Genomic DNA, 19,875 nt, shown 5'->3' with positions numbered 1-19,875 from the left:
CAGGTATCAAGAGGGCGAAAAAAGAGGAGCCGGACGCCACGAACGCCGCCAACGCCATCTCCAGGGATCCCGAACGATAAAAATAGCATGGCCTGGTCAGGGCGGCATTTTGACGGATAATATACGTATATGATTGTTTCAGGGGTGTAGAGATAAGAGTGAAGTTAAAGTTGAGATAACCCTATCACCATATCTGTTAACGGTTGATGTGGACGCTCTATTTCTTGAGCACCGCGTCGTAGATGCTCAGAATGCCAGTGATGGCGGTACCGGTCAAGATACCCTTATAGCCGCCGTATATGGCGGTGTTGATGCGCGCGATGGAGGTTTCGTCTATCCAGCCGCCAAAGGTGAGGCCTTGGTGGTAAACAACGTATGAGATCAAAGCCTTGGCAATGCTGAAGGATAACGGGTCGACGACAGGGTCATGCGCGTGAGAGCGACGACCAACGCGACCATGGTGGGAGCTGACAGACAGATTCACGAAATAGCCGGCGATGCTGGGCAGAATTGCACTTGTAAAGGTCCAGAGCAACGCAGGTGACCAGAACGAAGACGTCAACAACAAGAACATATCCGGGACGAAGACAGGGAAGTCTTTAGTTCCGAGGAAAGCCACGGCCGGGATGGTAAACGCGTAACGGTCCGCTAGGATCTCGGGGCGCAAGAAGTAGAGCTCAAAGGCAGAGATGGCGAAGAGCACCGAAGTTACGGTTGACAAACTGTCACGCGTCGCGTGGGTCGCTTCGGTGATGCCAGACTCCTTGTACAAGGCCGCGACGCGTGTCCTTACAGCGACCGTGGAGCGGTCAACAGCCTCTGCGACATCCGCAGGCGTAGCGGGGAGCGGAATGCGGCTTGCGAGAGAGAGCGCGCGACTAGGAGTGCGCGCAGGTGTACGCGCGACAGTGGTGTTGTTGGAAGGCTCATCATCAGAGCTGTTTAGTAGTGTTAGTAGAAGCGTCTGAGAGCTGTCACAAATCGCGACGTGACTTACTCGATGGGTGCGACAGGAGCGATTTCTTCCGGAGCCTTGGTCGCTCGTCGTCTTACGCTCTTGGGCCTCTCTGGTACGTCATCATTGACCGGAGAGTGGAGGATTCTCATGTTCTTTTGATAGCGAATCTGATAGTACGGGTGGAGCTGGGGATCGAGCGAAAATACTTGCTCATTCGCGCCCAGGTGATCGTCGAGGGCGTGCTCGAGCTCGGATTTTCTGAGACTTTCGAAACTATTTAAAGAAACAAAGTTATGTATTAGCCATGTGGTTCTTGTCTCGGAACGGAGCGCGAGACCAGCAATTGTCTGTCATTGCCGTCCCGGATTCCAGACGGAGCCGGAGACGGGGACGTTGATGTAATCGTTAATCTACACATGTTATGCTATGGCGATATGAATACATCACCCGGACACGGGCAATTTTGCGCAATAAGACAGACGACGGAACGGGATTGGGCATCAATAACAAATTAGAGATTGGGATTCTAGTAAAAGGAACATACTTCTTTAGACCATACTGTATAGCGAGCTCAACGAGGTCTGACTTTCGCTGCCTCTGCAGCCAAGTGTTCGCACCGGACATTTTTTAGGTCGCAAGGTCGCAAACGTGGGGAAGGGGGGAGAAATGGAATTGATGGAGTCGCGCAGAACAGGCGATCAAGATACGATGATTTTCAAGAGATTGTCAGTAAGTGGTCCGTGACGTTACTGGGGGTCCAGGTGTTGTGCGTCGCGGTATATCTGGATGGTTGATGATAATGATGGAATATTGATTTGCACCGTGTTGCGAGCGAGGGGCGGCGCGTGTAGTGCGGTATGGTGGTGCTGGTTGTGGTAATGGTGGGAGGGAAAAGAGGCTGGGAGGCTGGAAGCTGGCTTGTTTATGTTTTCTTATTTGGGGCTGTTGACGTGCAGGTGCTTAGATAGGTGCAGGTGCAGGGTCGAGCTGGTCGAGGACAGCACCAGTGGAGCTGCCACTTGCTGCTCGACGGTAGGTCGTGCTGGGGTTCGCTCTTACCCCGGGAGACCCCGGGAGTGACAAGTTTGCGAGTCTACAGCAGGTACATACAGAATACACCCAGTAAGTATCAAGTATCAAGTATCCATCCTTATTTAGAGTGGGAAAACAGGGGACTAGTCCACCGTGTTCGATGTTGTCAGCTCCAGCGCTTCCATTGTCAAGGTGTCATCGTCCCATTTAATTGTTGTGAGAGGTGGAGACGAGAAAAAAAAATCAAGTTCGATGTTTTCATCAATTCGTCAATTGACAATCAAAGTCCTACAACAGATTTGGGAGGTTGGTGAATTTAATTGTTTTTTATTGAGAGGTCTGGATGATGCCAATGAGAAGTGGCTGTTGACCTTAGAGGGCATTTGATCTTTAGGGGGACATATACCTATACTGATCTACGTAAGCTAAAGGGAAAGCAAACTTATCCAAATGGCATCGTATCTCTTTTTATTTATATGGCGTACTTTTATCTTAATTCATTCAATCCATGCTATACTTATGTGAAAGCCTCCTGATTTCCCTATTTGCGGCCTTTGATGTTTCCTAATGATTGACCCCTATACCGTGTAAGTTTACCATCCATAAGTTTACACGCTAAATCATGGACCCCTCCTCTTATAAGTCAACCCAATTCACAAATCTCTCGTCGCCTCTCCTTACTAGCCTAATTGGCACGTACTTGTTCTCGTGTAGCTTTAGCGTAATCATACTCGTCGCTAGTTTAACTGTTTCCCTCGACTTTTGCTGTGCTGTCTTATACAGTTTCGCCTTCTCGTCTTTGCTCATCTTGGATACTTTCTCATCACTCGCCCATTCATCTACCGCAAGTTCGATGCTGTATTTCTGAAAGATGACTGCCAACGCCGCTACTAACTCCACGATCGCTATGCGTCGACCCAAGCACGCTCTTGCGCCGTCTGAAAAGGGGATGAACGAACCCCGTGGAGGATGATACAATTGTGCGCTGGTATCGGATCCGGCGTAGCCGCCAAAGTCCTCCGTGTCCGCACCCTCAACAGTAGCACTGGAAACCTTTGCTGACTCCGTCTGGAACCACCGCTCAGGCACGAAATCGTCCAAATCGGTTTCGGAATCGCTTATCTTACTCTGTTTGGTCGGCCAGTACCTAGGACTGCGTTGCGAGGCTACGACTACTAGACCGATGGTCGTATTCTGAGGAAGTGGGTACTGTGTTCCGTTAATGGTGAGAGATTGACCCTGTGGTGATGTGATCTTCTTCGGTATGTCGACCACAGGAGGAACCAGCCGGAGAGTCTCATTGATAGCAGCGCCGACCATTGACCCGAGCAGAGGGTTCAGTTTCGCATCATAGTCCCAAGTTTTTGGATCCGCGTCGCCGAGGATGCTGTCTATATCCCGCTGCAGCCGTCTTTGCGAAGCCGGATTTGTGGCCAGCTCAATGATAGCGAAATGGATGATGTTGGCTGTGGTTTCATGGCCCGCCACAATGTTAATGAAAGCGTTACCAATGATTTCTGAATCGGACAGCCGCGCGATCTGGGATCCGTTCTTCGGGCTTTCCCCATAACTCGTACGGACCAACGCACCCATGATATCCAGACCCTGCTCCGTGCTGTCCCCATTCCTCACATCTTCGATCTTGTCTTGCAAGAATTCGTTTAGGTAACCTACAAAGTTGCTTTCTGCTTCCGCAGCAAGATTCGCGGTCTTGCTAGGAATGTTCCTAAGAATCCACTTTGGAGTGATGAGAAGCAGGATGAGATAATCTAGAGTATGTGCCAACGCCGTTACGAAAGTCATTGTATGCCCCTCGGGTGCCCCCTGAGTCGCGTACTTAGCCAATCTTGGATCAGCGTCCGGTGGGTATTCTTGGCCAGGCCACAGGATCTTGAGACCGAATCCGATGCTCGCGATAATGTTGAGTGTGAGCGATGCCGTATCCCGCTCCAATGTCTTAATTGTCTTGTTTCCTAGCCCGTCGGAGCCAAGCCACATATTCATCAGCCCTTCCGTCTGTCCGATGGATTCTTTAAATACTAGGGCAGCATTCTTCTCGTTGAAAGAAGCGGAAGTAATCTTGCGGTGCATGCGCCAAGCGGCGCCTTCCAACGTTAATACGTTCTGGCCATACTGTCCAAGGATTGCATAGGCCTCTGTCGGTTTAGGGAACGCCTCCCGCTTTGACGTAACCTGGTGAAGGACCTCTGCATTCTCAGAATAGCATATGATCATACCTGGCGAGACGATCAAGAAGGTGTCTCCCAATTTGGCAAACAATTTGTGATTCTCTTCATATTGCCAGTTCGTAGATAGGATACTAAGCCCAAAATTATTAAATCGCTTGTATCAATGGTGTCAATGATGGGGTCCTCACGGTTCAATGTCTTGCCACAATTTGCGCGGGAGTAGTTTGTACATAGGAACCCAGATCGAATTGAATATTTGTCCTATTCGATTCCATGGACTAATGGCTATACGAATATGTCAGTGTCTTCAATATATAGTTTATACTGAGAGATCTATAGAATTACTTACGGATGACATAATAAGGCAGACCGGATCGTTTTGCGGCGGTGATATTAGCCCTGAGTCCTGATATTATGTTGAATATACAATATGAAATAGCTGCACCTAGCAGCAAAAATATCGTGGAAACCATGATGGACGTCAGCACTAGAAACGTTATTCGGACGTGGCGTCCGAATTTGCGCAACTAACACAATGGCGGGGGGTTATTTCAAGCCTCTACCGACTCTAGCGTAGGCCTTAAGTTCATAGAGAACGTGAATTATTATGTATTAGTTATCCAGTGAACGAGACCGTATTCTCTTAATTCTACTGAGAGCTTGCAGGGTCAGCAACAGGGCTTCTAAGAATATTTTATTGCTTAGAGAAAATATGGTGTTGGTAAGATAATATTGTCCAAGTATAATGTTGGTAAGATATGGTGTTGTTAAGACGACAAAGGGATAATATCCATGTGTAATCGGTAAGAATATATTGGTTCAGGGGAGAAGTAGAGAGGTCATTGCTGCTGGACCTAACGTTTCGGGACCCTGACATTCCGTGCGCTATCAAGATGCTGCCTCCGCAAAAACCGTCTGATGTTGCCTCTTACATCTCTAGTTCTCCGCATATAGAAGGTTCGTAGGGAGTCATTCTCGGTACGTTTTTAATTGCTGCCACATCCTTTTCAATCCACCGTCCCCTTGTTTCAAGACTTACGTACCTATGTACCCATGCTTTGAGGATCGGATCCCATTACGCATTTACCCTTGATTGCGCTTATATGCCGGCCTATATTGAGGATTTACCAATATTTATGAATAGATATCATTCCTCATCATAAATTGGATCTGTCCGATCTAATGAAGATGGTTTATTTTAAGAAACCGTTTCGTAGTTAGATTCTTCTTACCCCTAAGACATTTAGTGACACAATAGCCGTTGTGGCGTCTACTACGTAGTACACAGTAGGTTTGATTAGCAAAACCTTATTTAACGGTTACTTGCCGAATTTAGAAACTCCATCCCTTATAGAACTGCGCTGTCGCTAATTTGCTCATTCAAACCGTTTCTAAGGAGTTGCAGCTGCGATATTCTTGCGTTCTGCACATAATAAGCTTAGCCTTGCAGTTACACCAGTGGCATTACCACTGCCGGCGTTGTGATCTGGTGTCTCGGGTAGTTCCGAGGAGTTGCTTCCCATGCAGAGCGGAGTTGCGGGCGAATTCCTAGCTGACGTAGTTGGAGCCGAAACATCTCCGATTGCTTATGTACTACCTACGCCCAGTGTACGCCGCGTCGATCCTCTAGTAGGCGTCTCGCATTTACCTATTGCAAGAACAACGACAGAAGGACCAAAATCAAGAAGAATAATGACTTGGCTTTCGAATGTTAAGCGATTACATCGCAATAATGTCTCGACTCTGCGCAGCTCCCCGCTCGCCGAGATATCAGGCGCACTTGGTGATTTAGGGACCCTCCTCCCGCTGATGATCACCCTCGCTGTCAACGGGTCAATCTCGCTTTCAACGACACTGGTATTTTCGGGGTTTTACAATCTCGCGACCGGTGTCGTATTTGGTATTCCCTTACCAGTACAGCCTATGAAGGCTATCGCGGCAGCCGCTATAGCCTCAAAGACCTCAGAACGCGAAACCGTAGCAGCAGGTAGTGTAGTGGCTATCATTGTGCTGCTGTTAAGCATCACAGGGCTACTGCGCTGGATCACACGCATAATCCCTATTCCGGTCGTGAAGGGCATTCAGTTCGGTGCCGGCCTCTCTCTAATTATCTCGGCGGGCAGCTCCCTGCTCCAACCTTTTACCCATCATTGGACACTTGCCCTCGATAATCTTGTTTGGGCCTTTGCCGCCTTTTTGCTACTGATTCTAACCCAGAGGGCGTCCCGATTCCCGTATGCGCTAATCATCTTCCTCGTCGGCTTGATCCTTGCTATCATCTCCGTTGCCGTTAGCCACCACCACCACTTACCGCATTTCCGTGTCTGGCATCCATATGTCGAAATTCCGAAGTGGAGTGCGGATGCTGTAGGGATGGGTATCGCACAGTTGCCGCTCACAACACTGAATTCGATCATTGCCGCAAGCGCCCTCGCTGCGGACCTCTTACCTGACTTGCCGGCACCTAGCGTCACAGAACTTGGCATTAGCGTCGCTGCCATGAACCTCTTGGGATGCTGGTTTGGTGCTATGCCTGTATGTCACGGAGCTGGAGGGCTCGCAGCGCAGTACCGGTTTGGCGCACGGAGTGGTGCCAGCATTATTTTGTTAGGCTTATTCAAAATGCTCCTAGGAATTTTATTCGGCGAGTCGCTATTAGACTTGCTGAAGGCGTTCCCGAAGACCTTGCTGGGTATTATGGTCATCGCGGCCGGCTTAGAGTTGGCTAAGGTGGGCCAGAGTCTCAACTATGGTGCACCGGACTTGTGGGAAGAGTCGGTTGACCAACCTCAACGTCTGCATAGAAAACATCGAGACATTTCGGATCAGGAAAGGTTGGAGAGATGGACTGTTATGCTCATGACTACGGCTGGTATCTTAGCTTTTAAGAATGACGCTGTTGGGTTTGTGGCTGGATTGCTCTGCTATTGGGCGTACAAGTTTGCGGATTGGGTAGAGAAGAAACGAAGTCACAGGTCGAGTGAGAGGACACCCTTGCTACACACTTGAGTATTGTGTATATCGAGATTACACGTGTGTTCATTTGGCTTCATTTAGTGAGGTCACGGATTATGATAGTATATGATAATATATCTGATATGGGAACTCTTTATTGAGGTATAATTATTCCAAAATACTCCCGCTTCAGTTACCACAAACAAACATGCTTGTAATCCTAAGACATCGTCACTCATCCTTAAGGCATGTCTGCTGCCCAATACACTCAGATGTTTTCGTTCCTTTATATTTTCTTTGAAAGATTTTGATTGGCTTAACACAGTAAGGATACGCTCAAAAAGTAACACTTGCACAGTGCCTCCTATACGTCACACATGTCGTGAGAACATTCAATAATCAAATCTTGTTGCTAGATATACATTCAGATTGCCTGACTTATTACATATTACTTACATACTACTAGGTATGCATAGTAACAGCAGATATAGCTACCAAGAGCTTAATGAAATGAAACTGGGTATAACCTCTATATGGAAGAATATGATTCCGACTCCGATACGCCTAATGACCTAGTTACTTCCCGAGTTCAATGCAGATGATCTTTGCGTCAAGCTTTATTCAAGCAGGGAGCTACCAACCTAAAAGCGTTGATTAGCTTGGCTTAGTCAACCAATCATAGGCGGCCAACAAGCCCTACCCAAACTTGAAGAAGGTACAGAACCATTACCATTACAGATTAGTGGCTTGCAGGGGCCTTGGCGGGGAATCAATTTGCAAGGAAGTTTCCTCAGTTTGGCAGGCCTGGGTCGCTCTGGCACTGTCAGGCCACTGGCATTTGCTGTATTTTTTTTACGCTGCGGGAAGGCGGTCACCCATCCTAATCCCTCCCGACTGGGCAGTACCTTACTCCGTCTTCAGCCTTCACGCTTTTCAAAGCTTCGAACTCCACATACCGGCGAGTCATAGACGAAGGAGCTGTCGTCAATTCAACAGCGATGACTTCGTCCAACCTTGCCGCGGCCCATTCCGGTCGCCAACCACCATATGGCTCTCCGCAGCCAACTATGCCGCCCGCAGCCGACCGAGATCCAACGCCTGCTGCTACGAATACCGATGCGAATGCGCCGATGCAGATTTTGGGTCACCGAGACATCTATCGCGACGACCCTCACGCTCACGATGTTCACTCCATGCCTTCGCCCCCTACTGTTTCCCCCCTATCAACCCCGGCAGCAACCCAAATGAACGTCGGTGATAATGACGATGTTCCGGATCTTCCAACCGGAGCTCTACCACCTACTAATGGTGCTAGTGATCTTCCTTCGGCCGTCCAGATAACTTCTGTTAATCTTGGACTAGCTACTGACAGCTTTCCCATGAAGCATGATCAATCTCAATTACAAGACCAAACGCTCCGGCCGCGCAATCAAGTCCAAGCTGTCGCGACCACCGACCCCGAGCCTACGAATATGGACTATTCATCACGGACTATAAATTCTAGCCTGCGGCATAGTCAAGGTACTATCGATCCAAATGCCTACATGATGAATATCTCCCAGGCCCCCACGCCTGTCTTCCAGAATCCAGGTCCTTCGATTGTGGCTCCTTCTGAAGTCTCGCTACAGGCTTCATACACCCAGGAAAGCGATGTTGTGACCACAAGCGGTGACCACACATCAACTAGTGCTAGTCAAAAATTAGAGTCCTTTGCCAGAATAGAATTCGCCGACAGTGTGTTTCAGATGACTACCTACGCCGTTATTATTGGTCGCGACCAAAGGGCCATGGACCAAGCGAGGAGGGATGCAAAAAAGGAGCTGAGCTACAAACGGAAAGTAGAGGAGAATGCAAGGAACGGGTTACCGCCCCCTACGCCTCTCAACTTTGATCGAGGTAAATTTAGTAAATCCTACGTCAGTGAGGAAGGCGGTATGTTAGGACCTGAGTCTGATGGGGAGGATAACGAACAACCCACCAAGAAGCGCCGGCCGAGCTCCGCACATAGATCTCAAAACGGTGACGATGATGCGCAAAGCGACCATGTTAAATCGAATAGGCAATATGTTTCACATACCCCTGGAGCCGCTGCGGTCGATTTAGGTACCTTACAGCCATCGCCATCTCACATCCCCTTTGTCGGCATCCACTCGCCCGGACCAGACATTGCAAGTAAAACACGTGGTATATCAAGGCAACATCTCAAAGTCGAATTTAATGAGAAGAGAGGCGTCTTTGAAGCCGTGGCCCTCCACAAGAATGGGTTCTTTTGTGACGATACTCATTACGGTCTCGATGATCCAGTCACTCTTAGGAGTGGGGATAGACTTCAAATAAAAGACGTCGAATTCAGATTTGTCATCAATGGCGTTCAACTAGGCAAAACTGGTGGCGAAGAGTATCACGAGGAAGAGACATCGAGCAAACGTATGTCTATCGGAGGCAAGGAGATGAGTTTTGATTTTGAACACTCCGATCATGAGAACTTCCAAGATACGAGCGAGGAACTGTCAGATATTGAAAATGTACCGACCCCTCCCGCCGGGTCTGATGAGGGCGAGGGAGACCAAGAAGAAGACCAAGAAGCGGCCGAACCGCAATCTGACGAGGCAGACGAGCCGATGGTTGGCGTGGTCGAATCAGCTGAGATCCAGGACATGGGTCACCCCCAATTCATGACTCCTGAAATTCCTAAGCGTCGGGGCCCAGGGAGACCTCCAAAGGATGGAATCATGTCTAAGCGAGAGCGACGGCTACTGAAGAAACAGATGCAGGAGACCTCCAAGAAGACCCTCCCTCCCCAGACCCCTCTGGAAGCACAAAATGAGAAAATCAAACGGCCAGTCGGTCGTCCTAGGAAGAATCCCATGCCAGAGGAAGGGGAGAAGCCGGAGAAGAGGAAGTATAACAAGCGGAAATTGAAAGAGGAAGGCGAAGAGGGTTCCGATGCCGAGAGACGAGCGAGAGAGAAGAAAGAGAAGAAAGTTCGGCCAAAATCTCCGCCGTTGGAACTCCGGAAGGAAGATTTCACCGAGGAACAACTACAGAAGCCGACCAAGAATTACGGTGTTTTGATTGATGAGGCGTTAACAAACGGGCCTCCAGATGGACTAACCCTCAAGCAGATCTATAAACGGATAATGTCCAAATATCCCTGGTTCTACTTTTCCGCTGAGACAAAAGGTTGGGAGAGCAGTGTTCGCCACAATTTAATTGGGAACGAAGCCTTCAAGAAAGCCGAAGGTACCGGATTGTGGTCTCGCGTTCCTGGAGTGGAGCTCGACGCTGGAAAGAAGCGCAAGCCGACTTCTCCTGATCGACAACTTGGATCGGCACATCTTCACTCGCAAATACCGGCGCATCAGCAATACTACCAGAATGGTTCATATATACCAGCAAACAACCACGGCTACGCTCATAACTTACCCAACTATACATCCGACAATAAACATCCACAGACAGGGTACCAACCTCATGGCCAGTCTAATCAATCCCTTTCCACGCCAACCTCGCAACCCCTTGCTCAGCAAGTGTACCCAGCGCAGGCTCCAGCACCTGCACAACTGCCTGCCGGATACCTCTCTAGACAAAATAACAATGCTCAACAGAGCACCTATAGTTCGCCTTACGCGAAACCGCCTCCTCAAGTTACCCCTCCCATCAAATCAGAGGTTGCCACTACCCCAAATCCGCAGACATTACCTACAATGCCAGTGCAACAGCCTACAGCGCAGCCTTCACCTCAATACCAGCAGCAAGCGGCATCAAATGTTCCTGAAAGTACGACACGGCCGCCGCTATCACCGGAAATCGAGAAAGCTATCGCCCAGTTTAGAGCAAACATGCTAGGCGTCATTTCGAAGCAAACCCACCATGCTGCACAGATCATTGATTCGGCTATAAGTCGCGCACGAGGCTTGCCCGTTCATACTAATGTACCTCCCGCCTTCGAGTCGGTTGAAAAGACTTTGATAGGTGCAGTGTCGAACATGATTAGCGAGATGCAAGCCAAACAACAGCGGCAAGCGACGTCTGCTTCTCCCGCACCGGTTGCGCCTCCTGTTGCAAAGTCAACCCCGGCTCCAAGTGCACCAACTCCAAGTCCGGCGCCAGCAGCTAGTTTGGATGCCGAAATACAACGGAGAGTCAGGAATTTCCGGGATACTATGGTTGTTGCTCTTAAGAAGAAGACAGACCAAGCAGAGGCTATTGTGGATTTGGCGATAAACCGGGCACAAGGCTTGCCGAATGCTGGTCCCATTCAGGGATGGGAAGAAGCAGACAGGTTAATGGTTAAATCTGTTACACAGATAATTGCCGACGCGCGTAGGGCGCATAGTCTCCAATCGCAACCTACGCCAGCAGCACTTCCTCAATCCAACCCTCAGGCCCAGTCTTCGCAACAAGCTTCGCGGCAAGGACCATCTGCCTCACCGGCTCCATCGCAGCCATTTACGCCTACAACAAGCGCTCAAGCTAGCCACGGCGCAGCCTTCAATGTCCCTAGTACCCAGTCCTCCCAGATGACATCAAAGCCAACACCACCATCAATATCTCGCCCTGGTGTCACAATTCAGCGCCCAACCGCGATAGGTATTACACGCCCCGGGGTGAGTCCAATATCTCGGCCCCATATCGCCCGCAGGGATTCGGCTGTCACTTCCCCATCTATGCCCGGTCCGACCGTAGTACCGCCAACGCACAACGTTTCTAGCCCGGCTCCGCCAAGTGCAGGTGTTGTTGACCAAATTACGGGACAGAAGCGATCACATGATGACGCGTTTAGTAATAATACCGGAGCTACTGAGAGATCCGAACCGGTCAAAGCTCACACTCCAGTGGCGGCTCCTAATTTGTCAACCCCAGCACCCCCTAGCGCTGGTGTCGTCGATCAGATTGGACAAAAGAGACTACACGATGACGGGATTAGCAACAATAATGGAGGTATAGAGTATCCCAAGACCGTCGCACCGGCACCTCCACACAACGTGTACAGTCCAGCGCCCCCGAGCGCGGGCGTTGTCGACCAGATTGCCGGCCAAAAGAGACATCTGGACGAAGGCCCCGGAAGCGCAAACTCGGAACAGCCTGAAGCTAAAAAACCGGCTCTTTCTCCGGTCTAGACGTGGACAAACAGAACGCACGTGTTTTTACCATGTGGCCTCATACGGGTACCAGGGGTGATTATTGTGCACTTACATGATGGATATTAGTCAACGAATTGGGCTTCTTACTTTTTTACCTCCGCTATATCCCTGCCTCGGGATGTTATTCTGCATCGAATTTTTGCTCCATTACAGCCGAACCTATACCCCAAGGGGGAAAAAACGATAACCCAGGTGGACGAGTTTCACGAGACACGAACTTCTCTTCTTTCCCCTTCTTCTAGGAAGTTCCGCGGCATGGAATATATTTTCACGGAAAGAATATAGCATTTGTAATAACTGGCGTATCTTTTCTCGACAAGATTTTTTCTCTTCTTTCTAAAACTTGGCCGCCGGCGCAAACGGGGGGCAGGCCATGAGGGCGGCTTTTATTATTATCCTGTTTATCGCTTGTTTAGTCTTTTTTTTTTTTTTGGCATGGGGTATATCCACAAGTGCGTGAAGCGAGAAGAGGCCGATTTTTCGAAGTCATCGAGGTATTGACGTATTGGAATCAGAGGGAGGGGCTGGAGCAAGATTAAGAGTATCTAGTTACGGCAATTAACCGTATGTCTTTATCTATAGTCCGCGGAGAGCACCGCGTGAAATTCGGGTGCGTGGGGGCGGATGGCGATTTCGACGGAGACTGAGTTAGTAGTTTTAACGTAATGCGAAGAAATACAGCGCGTGCTTTCGTGCGCTTAAGCTAATGTGTGTCTGGGAGTGTCTCTGATGTATGATTATGGTGTGGATGATTCCGTTGTGCTCGGGGCTGGATGGAGCATGGCTTTTGCGGTGTAGCATTTTATTTCTAGATGAGTGTTGAAATTAGAAGTCTTGACATTTCCCCAACCCTGTATCTCAGTACTTTGTAATATTTATCGCTAGCAATGAATAACTTCGTGAAGCTATACACGTATACTTATATATGCTGCCGTCGTCAGGGGGTACGTGATGACGGGCACGAAGTGGACGCGGAAATGAGGGATGTACCCTTCCGTATATACGTTATTAGACATCACCGCTGTACTTAGGTAGCTAATTACTTGTCTCAAAGTGTTAGATCAACCATGATCACCGCTGAATCGCTCAGTTGGAAGGAAAAAGAGATTCGTAGAATTGTTAAATAATAATTTCAAATCAAAAATTTATCAGAGCATGTGTCCTAGCTCCTATAATCTTATGGTATACATTGCTGTTGAAGATATTATGTATATAATAAACACCGATGTGCTGACCTACTGCCAGGTTCATCGTTATCCCGTGTACTCCCCATGACCGAAAATGCTCCAACCTGGTTGAATCCGTTGAAGGCAATGCATGAACTCATCCTATCCGACTATTTTAGATTCCATACGTCTAACAGATCTAGACGTATCTATATCCATCTAATATACGACTATACAATATCCGCAGATGCTGTTAATCTAGAAGAGACCGTCAATTTCGCCCGTCTCGGTATCGACGTCAACATTCAAGTATCCCGGAGCGGTAGGCAATCCTGGGATTGTCTGTATATCTGCAGCAAGAGCATACCTAGTAAAAGTCAGCTTATTTCCCAAGGGATTTGTGATAATATCAATGTACTTACAGATAACCTGCACCTGCGGCCATCCGCACGTCCCTAATCGGGACTGTGAAGCCGGTCGGCGCGCCCTTAAGATCCGGGTCATGAGAAAGCGAATATTGCGTCTTAGCAATGCAGATAGGGAGGTTTCCGAAGCCCTGTTTCGTGTATGTGTCTACCTTCTTTTGTGCAAGTTCGCTGAACTCGACAGCTGCGGCGCCATACATTTTCTGGCAGATAGCTTCCATGCGCTGTTGGATGGTACCTTCGCTTACATCATACAGTAGCTTGAAATCCTTTGGCTTTTCAGAAGCGGCGATTACTCCCTTGGCAAGGTCTATAGCACCCTTTCCACCTTCGGCCCAGTGATTCGCCAAGATGGCGTCCTCAGCACCGGCGGCGATAGCTTCCTCCCGCACGACGGCAATCTCAGCATCGGTATCAGTGGAAAACTTATTAATAGCCACGACAACCGGGCAGCCGTATGACTTTGCGTTTTCGATGTGTTTCTTGAGGTTCACACAACCGTTTCGTAGGATCTCGACGTTCTCTTCCTTGTATACAGGGCTTAGAGGTGCACCAGGAGCGATTGGTGGACCACCGCCGTGGACCTTCAAAGCACGGACTGTGGCGACAATAACAACGACATCTGGGACCAGACCCGAGGCACGGCATTTGATGTTGAAGAAACGCTCACCTCCCATAGTAAAGTCAAAGCCAGCTTCAGTTACGGCAAAGCCGGCCTTGGCGTTGTGGTCCTCGTCAGGCTCGGTACCTGCCAACTTGAGTGCCATTTTGTCGGCAAGAATGGAGCTGTTTCCAATGCTAATGTTGGCGAAGGGACCAGCATGAACGAAGACAGGTGTACCCTCCAATGTCTGCATCAAGTTAGGCTTGATAGCATCCTTCATGAGAGCTGTCAATGCACCTCCAGCCCCGATGTCATCGCAGGTGACTGGATCTCCTGACCTTGACGTGGCAACGACCATTCTGCCTAGTCTTTCTCGCATATCCGCAAGGCTTGTGCTCATGGCTAGAATAGCCATACACTCACTAGCCACGGAGATATCAAATCCGGTTTCTCGGCTCTGCCCCTTTTCAGTCGGCGCCACGCCGACAGTGACGCCACGTAAATGACGATCGTTAACATCGAGCACACGGCGCCAGGTGATGGTTTCTGGGTCGATATCTAATCTAGCGAATCGATGAATCTCGTCCTCAGTAAGTTCATTAGGATCAGTCTTATCAATTCCTAGCTTCTTTAGTCGCCGGAACATGACGGGTGCAAAGGCCCTCTTTCCATTCTTTGCAGGTACCAGTCTTCGGTAAAGAGGCCCATCTTTCTGCGTATTCTCGTGGAACATACGGGTCTCAATAGCAGCAGCGAGAAGATTGTTAGCTGCTGAAATAGCATGTATATCTCCAGTCAAGTGAAGATTGAACTCGTCCATGGGTATAACCTGACTGTATCCACCGCCAGCCGCACCCCCCTTAATGCCGAACGTAGGACCTTGACTGGGCTGTCGAACGTTTGCGAATGTTATCCGACCTAAGTGTGCTCCCAGAGCCTGTGCTAGACCCATCGTTGTGGTAGACTTTCCTTCGCCCAGCGGGGTAGGAGTAATACCAGTAACGACTACATAACGGCCATCCCGACGGTGCTCTAATCGCTTCAACAAGCTAAGATCGACTTTGGCTTTAAATGCGCCGTACGGCTCTAACTCGTGATGCGCAATGCCGACCTCTTCCGCCACTCGAGCAACTGGTTTCGGTGGCTGTGATCTCGAAACCTCAATATCTGAGGGGACAGGAGTTCGCAGGTTAAGAGGAAGAGGGACTATACGCCTCTTCTTTTGTCGGTCGAAGTACATCGAAGTAGCATCGATGACATTTTGCAGCAACATAGCAACAGTCATGGGACCAACACCGCCAGGAACTGGCGTGATGTACGAAGCCACTTGAGAGGCCGACTCAAATTCTACGTCGCCAACAAGTCGTTGGCCGGACTTCTTAGATGCATCAGGGATGTAGTTTGTACCGACGTCGATAACGACGGCACCCGGTTTGAGCCATTCTCCTTTTACGAAGGCAGGCTGGCCAATGGCAGCAACAATAATATCTGCCTTCTTCAGTTTCTCCTCGACGCCTTGGGTCTTTGAATGGCAGACAGTGACAGTTGCGTCGGCGTTTTTCAGAAGGTAGCTCACCGGACTTCCAACGATGTCGCTTCGGCCTAGCACTACAGCATCCTTGCCTTTAAGATCGACACCCGCCTCCTCCAAGAGGACCATGACTCCCTTGGGAGTACAGGGGACGAAGAATGGATGACCACCCTTCTTGGCAAGCTCGCCTATATTGGTAGTACCGAAACCATCGACATCCTTCTCATCCGCAACGGCAGAAGTGATGATATACTCGTCGATCTGTTTGGGAAGCGGCAATTGGACCAGAATGCCGTGTACCACAGCGTCATTGTTCAGGACGTGCAACTGCGCCAAGAGCTCTGATTCGGTGATATCCTCAGGAAAATGAAGAAGTTCACATGTAATATTGGCCTTTTATGAGTCACAAGTGTTAGATCATAGGATATTATGTGGGATATAATATTAAATTGTGAAATCCTACCTCCTGAGCGGCCTTGAGCTTCATTCGGACATAGGTCGCTATGAGACAATTAGTTACGGCGCAGCTTACGGGGGTTTGAGTCACGGCTCACATGAATCAGATCGGTCACCAACTAAGAATCAAATGCGTTAGTGTCTGACGAGATTTAAGAGTAAATAATGACTTCAGCAGTTGAAGTACCGACCTTGGATGATCTTAAGGCATGGCTGGTACTTCGGATTGGACTTCTGCCTCTCAACTACCTCGGCGGCGAGCCTCTCACGGATCTTCTTCGCGATGGCTGTACCGTCCAACCTGGTAGCGGTCATGGTGGGGTAACTAGTTAAACTAGAAAAAGGTCTGCAAGAGGCACGCGACAGTGAGGTAAATGACCAATGCTGTTGCACGATTCCTGGTGAGACACGACTGAATAAGCCTGTACAACCTAGAGAGAGAGCGGATTGTCTAGGTTGTCTAAGTTGTCGTGAGTAAGCTGGAAGCCGGGCGGTGAAAGATAACGGAATTGAGATTGGAAGATCGCAGCTAACATTAAACAATTCGCAGCTTTTTCGGGATCCGCAAAGCGGAGTTTTCATCGGCCGAGTTATACCTGTGACTGGCCGAAGCTGTGGAAACACGAGCTTCCTCCTTCCTCGCAACGCTGCTTTTGGAGTTGCAGGAGGATGAAAGCTTCCAATTAATCCAGCCATACTTTCCAAGATTTCTCTTAGCCTCTTTGATCCGAAGCTGTGCCGTCTCTTTCCGTCTTTCTCAATGCAGTGGCCACCGACTCAACCAAATCTAGTGCTGCTAGCGGCGTAACACACTATGGGTAGAGTTTGCTTTAGGGCACAGGTACTTACTAGACAAGACTGAAGGTACCTGGGAGAGAATGGGCTGGTGTATTAGTCAACATGGAGCATGATAACTTCATCTGAAGACATGAAAATGAGAAGGCATAATGTGCGTAACACTAGATGAATAGGAAACAACTAGATGATTTATACTCGAAGTCAAATAGAGTTGAAGGTTGTCGCGGAGAGTTGCCAACTTCTATCGGCTGAGTAGAGGTATAGACTTCATCTTTCTCACTTCTCCACTCGTCATCAAGATAAGTTGCATTCTTGTTCTTTTTTTCCAGTGACACGCACTGAAATAGAAAATATTCTCTTGAGAAGGTATGACTCAAAGACTATCCCCGATCGCAGAGTCTAGCCGCTTAAACGAAGGCAATAGCCCAAAATTCTATTATCTAATCCATCCGTCGTGACATCCATGATCTGTGGATACAGAAGTGTATTTTTACCTTTACAAGGATAAAGTACAGTACCTGGCGGGTTTTAGAGACTAAATATTTTTAAGGCGCTGTGATTGGTTGTCGCAAACCTTTTATCTGCCTTGTATAGCGAGTCACGTGGCTGTGAGTAACGTAGGTGGGGTCGGAGGCGCTGATAGGTTATCGAAAATCTGCGAAATCTCGCCCCACGCACAAATCATTCAAAAACTCCATACAAACCACCTCTCCATCTTTAGGTGACGAGATACCGAACGAGACACCGCAAAGATGAGACCTATTCTTCTGTCAGGCCACGTAAGATAACTCCTACTTATCCAGCTTCTGAAGATCACATACTTACAAGTACCGCTAGGAACGTGCCTTGACTCAGATTAAGTATGTCTTTCCCCGCGATACAGATGGGAATAATGTCCCGCGACGAGATCGTCAAGCTAATCATCCTGCCTCCCTCAGATACAACCCCGACGGCGACCTTCTCTTCTCAGTAGCCAAGGACCAGCAGATCTGTGTGTGGTTCTCGCACAATGGCGAACGACTTGGAACGTACAAGGGCCACCAGGGAGCCATCTGGACCGTAGATGTGGACCCGACGTCGACTTTCATAGCTAGCGGTAGCGCCGACAACACTATCCGTTTGTGGGAGATCAAGACCGGCCGTTGCCTCAAGACCTGGGATTTTCCTACTGCCGTAAAGCGCGTTGAGTTCAGCGATGATGGCCGACAGCTGCTAGGTGTTACGGAGAAGCGCATGGGTCATCTTGGTACTATTGTTGTTCTAGACATCATACCCGAAGTCGACGCGGAACAGAGCGACGAGCGCGCCTTAACCATCGTTTGCGACGAGAGCAAAGCCACCGTTGCCGGTTGGAGTTACTTGAACAAGTACATTATCGCAGGACACGAGGATGGCTCCGTTTCACAGTACGATGCTAAGGTAAGCCGAGAACATATATACCTTGTGGGCAAGAAAATGAGAAGTTCTGACGGATGATGCTGCTATAGACCGGAGATCAGCTCGACAACGTTCCTGTCCACGAACTTAACATGCAAGTGACGGATATACAGTGGTCGCAAGATCGCACCTACTTTATTACAGCTTCTAAAGACAAGACCGCCCGACTGATGGCCGCGCGCGATCTCGAGCCCCTAAAGACCTACCCTTCCGACACGCCGCTCAACAGCGCATGCATTACTCCGAAGAAGGACTACGTCATCCTGGGTGGTGGCCAGGCAGCCATGGATGTCACAACAACCGCGGCTCGCCAAGGAAAATTCGAGGCGCGTTTCTACCACAAGATATTCGAGGACGAGATCGGCCGTGTGAGAGGTCACTTCGGTCCTTTGGTACGATTACCCTTCTTTATTCCCAATACCTCTACATTACCTATACTAATAATTCCGATAGAACACAGTAGCAGCGGATCCCACGGGCAAGGGCTACGCGAGCGGCGGAGAAGACGGTTACGTACGAATCCACCACTTCGACAAGGGTTACTTCGACTTCAAGTACGAGGTTGAGCGTGAACGCGAGAACCGGCTATAGTATAGCGGTCCCTCGGCCTTCACCCACAAAGTCCCATCTTGATGTTTCGCGCCATAGCGAGATAGATAGAAACCCTAGAGAGAAAAGATACCGGCGTTGTGTCTTCGTTTGATTTTTAACTTCCGTTATTTTTCCTCGCAGCCATAACTTGCATCCGGGAAAAAGGCTAAGGCGTTTATGAGGGTCCATCCATCAACACTTTTGTTGTTCAATTAGGCAGGAAAGAGAGAAGGAGAGACAACTCAGGGTTAGCTAGGTAGAGATGAGCAATCTTTTTTTGCTCATAATCGATTTACCTGATTTTGAGAATGTATAACTACATTCCTAGAATGATGTGTTATGATTATCTACTTAATCAGTAGTATGGTAATTGCCCTTGAAGTTTCTAGGTGAATGTCAATGTAACTAGTAACTACTGTAGAACATTTTGTCGAGTACTACTCTAGAATCATATAAAGGCAAGGGATTTATCATAGTTGAAGTTTGTCAATTCCTATTTCAGGTAGTTTCCACTTCCGGCCTGAAGTTATCTAGCATTCGAGAACTTGAGACAGTTGTGACCTTCAGTTTGTAGACAAATTCCAAC

General features: G+C 48.9%; 6 protein-coding genes across 6 annotated transcripts; 3 read left to right on the top strand and 3 right to left on the bottom strand.

The window, feature by feature from the left end:
- Positions 1 to 217: 217 nt before the first annotated feature.
- Positions 218 to 1,582, bottom strand: F4807DRAFT_458525 (uncharacterized protein; the record flags this gene model as incomplete). Its single annotated transcript, XM_048001219.1, has 3 exons — positions 218 to 938; positions 998 to 1,231; positions 1,503 to 1,582. 3 exons carry the CDS (start codon positions 1,580 to 1,582, stop codon positions 218 to 220), a joined length of 1,035 nt encoding a protein of 344 aa, XP_047856150.1.
- A 799-nt stretch (positions 1,583 to 2,381) lies between these two features.
- Positions 2,382 to 5,116, bottom strand: F4807DRAFT_418480 (cytochrome P450). The gene is made up of 3 exons (XM_047997320.1): positions 4,529 to 5,116; positions 4,368 to 4,464; positions 2,382 to 4,310 (listed from the first exon to the last, which is right to left on the bottom strand). Exons 1-3 carry the CDS (start codon positions 4,650 to 4,652, stop codon positions 2,627 to 2,629), a joined length of 1,905 nt encoding a protein of 634 aa, XP_047856149.1. The 5' UTR covers positions 4,653 to 5,116; the 3' UTR covers positions 2,382 to 2,626.
- Positions 5,117 to 5,732: 616 nt separating this feature from the next.
- On the top strand, positions 5,733 to 7,313 carry F4807DRAFT_418479 (uncharacterized protein). The gene has a single exon (XM_047997319.1). The coding sequence runs from the start codon at positions 5,872 to 5,874 to the stop codon at positions 7,186 to 7,188; it is 1,317 nt and encodes a 438-aa protein (XP_047856148.1). The 5' UTR covers positions 5,733 to 5,871; the 3' UTR covers positions 7,189 to 7,313.
- A 683-nt stretch (positions 7,314 to 7,996) lies between these two features.
- Positions 7,997 to 12,638, top strand: F4807DRAFT_396509 (uncharacterized protein). The gene has a single exon (XM_047995960.1). The coding sequence runs from the start codon at positions 8,133 to 8,135 to the stop codon at positions 12,255 to 12,257; it is 4,125 nt and encodes a 1,374-aa protein (XP_047856147.1). The 5' UTR covers positions 7,997 to 8,132; the 3' UTR covers positions 12,258 to 12,638.
- Positions 12,639 to 13,371: 733 nt separating this feature from the next.
- F4807DRAFT_418477 (formate-tetrahydrofolate ligase) lies at positions 13,372 to 17,856 on the bottom strand. The gene is made up of 5 exons (XM_047997318.1): positions 16,655 to 17,856; positions 16,562 to 16,582; positions 16,471 to 16,508; positions 13,870 to 16,400; positions 13,372 to 13,814 (listed from the first exon to the last, which is right to left on the bottom strand). Exons 1-5 carry the CDS (start codon positions 17,157 to 17,159, stop codon positions 13,706 to 13,708), a joined length of 3,204 nt encoding a protein of 1,067 aa, XP_047856146.1. The 5' UTR covers positions 17,160 to 17,856; the 3' UTR covers positions 13,372 to 13,705.
- A 61-nt stretch (positions 17,857 to 17,917) lies between these two features.
- F4807DRAFT_396456 (eukaryotic translation initiation factor 3 subunit I) lies at positions 17,918 to 19,649 on the top strand. The gene is made up of 4 exons (XM_047995959.1): positions 17,918 to 18,040; positions 18,099 to 18,680; positions 18,749 to 19,090; positions 19,152 to 19,649. Exons 1-4 carry the CDS (start codon positions 18,014 to 18,016, stop codon positions 19,287 to 19,289), a joined length of 1,089 nt encoding a protein of 362 aa, XP_047856145.1. The 5' UTR covers positions 17,918 to 18,013; the 3' UTR covers positions 19,290 to 19,649.
- Positions 19,650 to 19,875: the final 226 nt, after the last annotated feature.

This window comes from Annulohypoxylon truncatum (assembly GCF_022578515.1).
Source record: "Annulohypoxylon truncatum strain CBS 140777 unplaced genomic scaffold F4807scaffold_9, whole genome shotgun sequence".
NCBI lineage: Eukaryota > Fungi > Ascomycota > Sordariomycetes > Xylariales > Hypoxylaceae > Annulohypoxylon > Annulohypoxylon truncatum.
The sequence above is the reverse complement of the archived record's forward strand: the minus strand, read 5'-3'. Positions and strand labels throughout refer to the sequence as shown.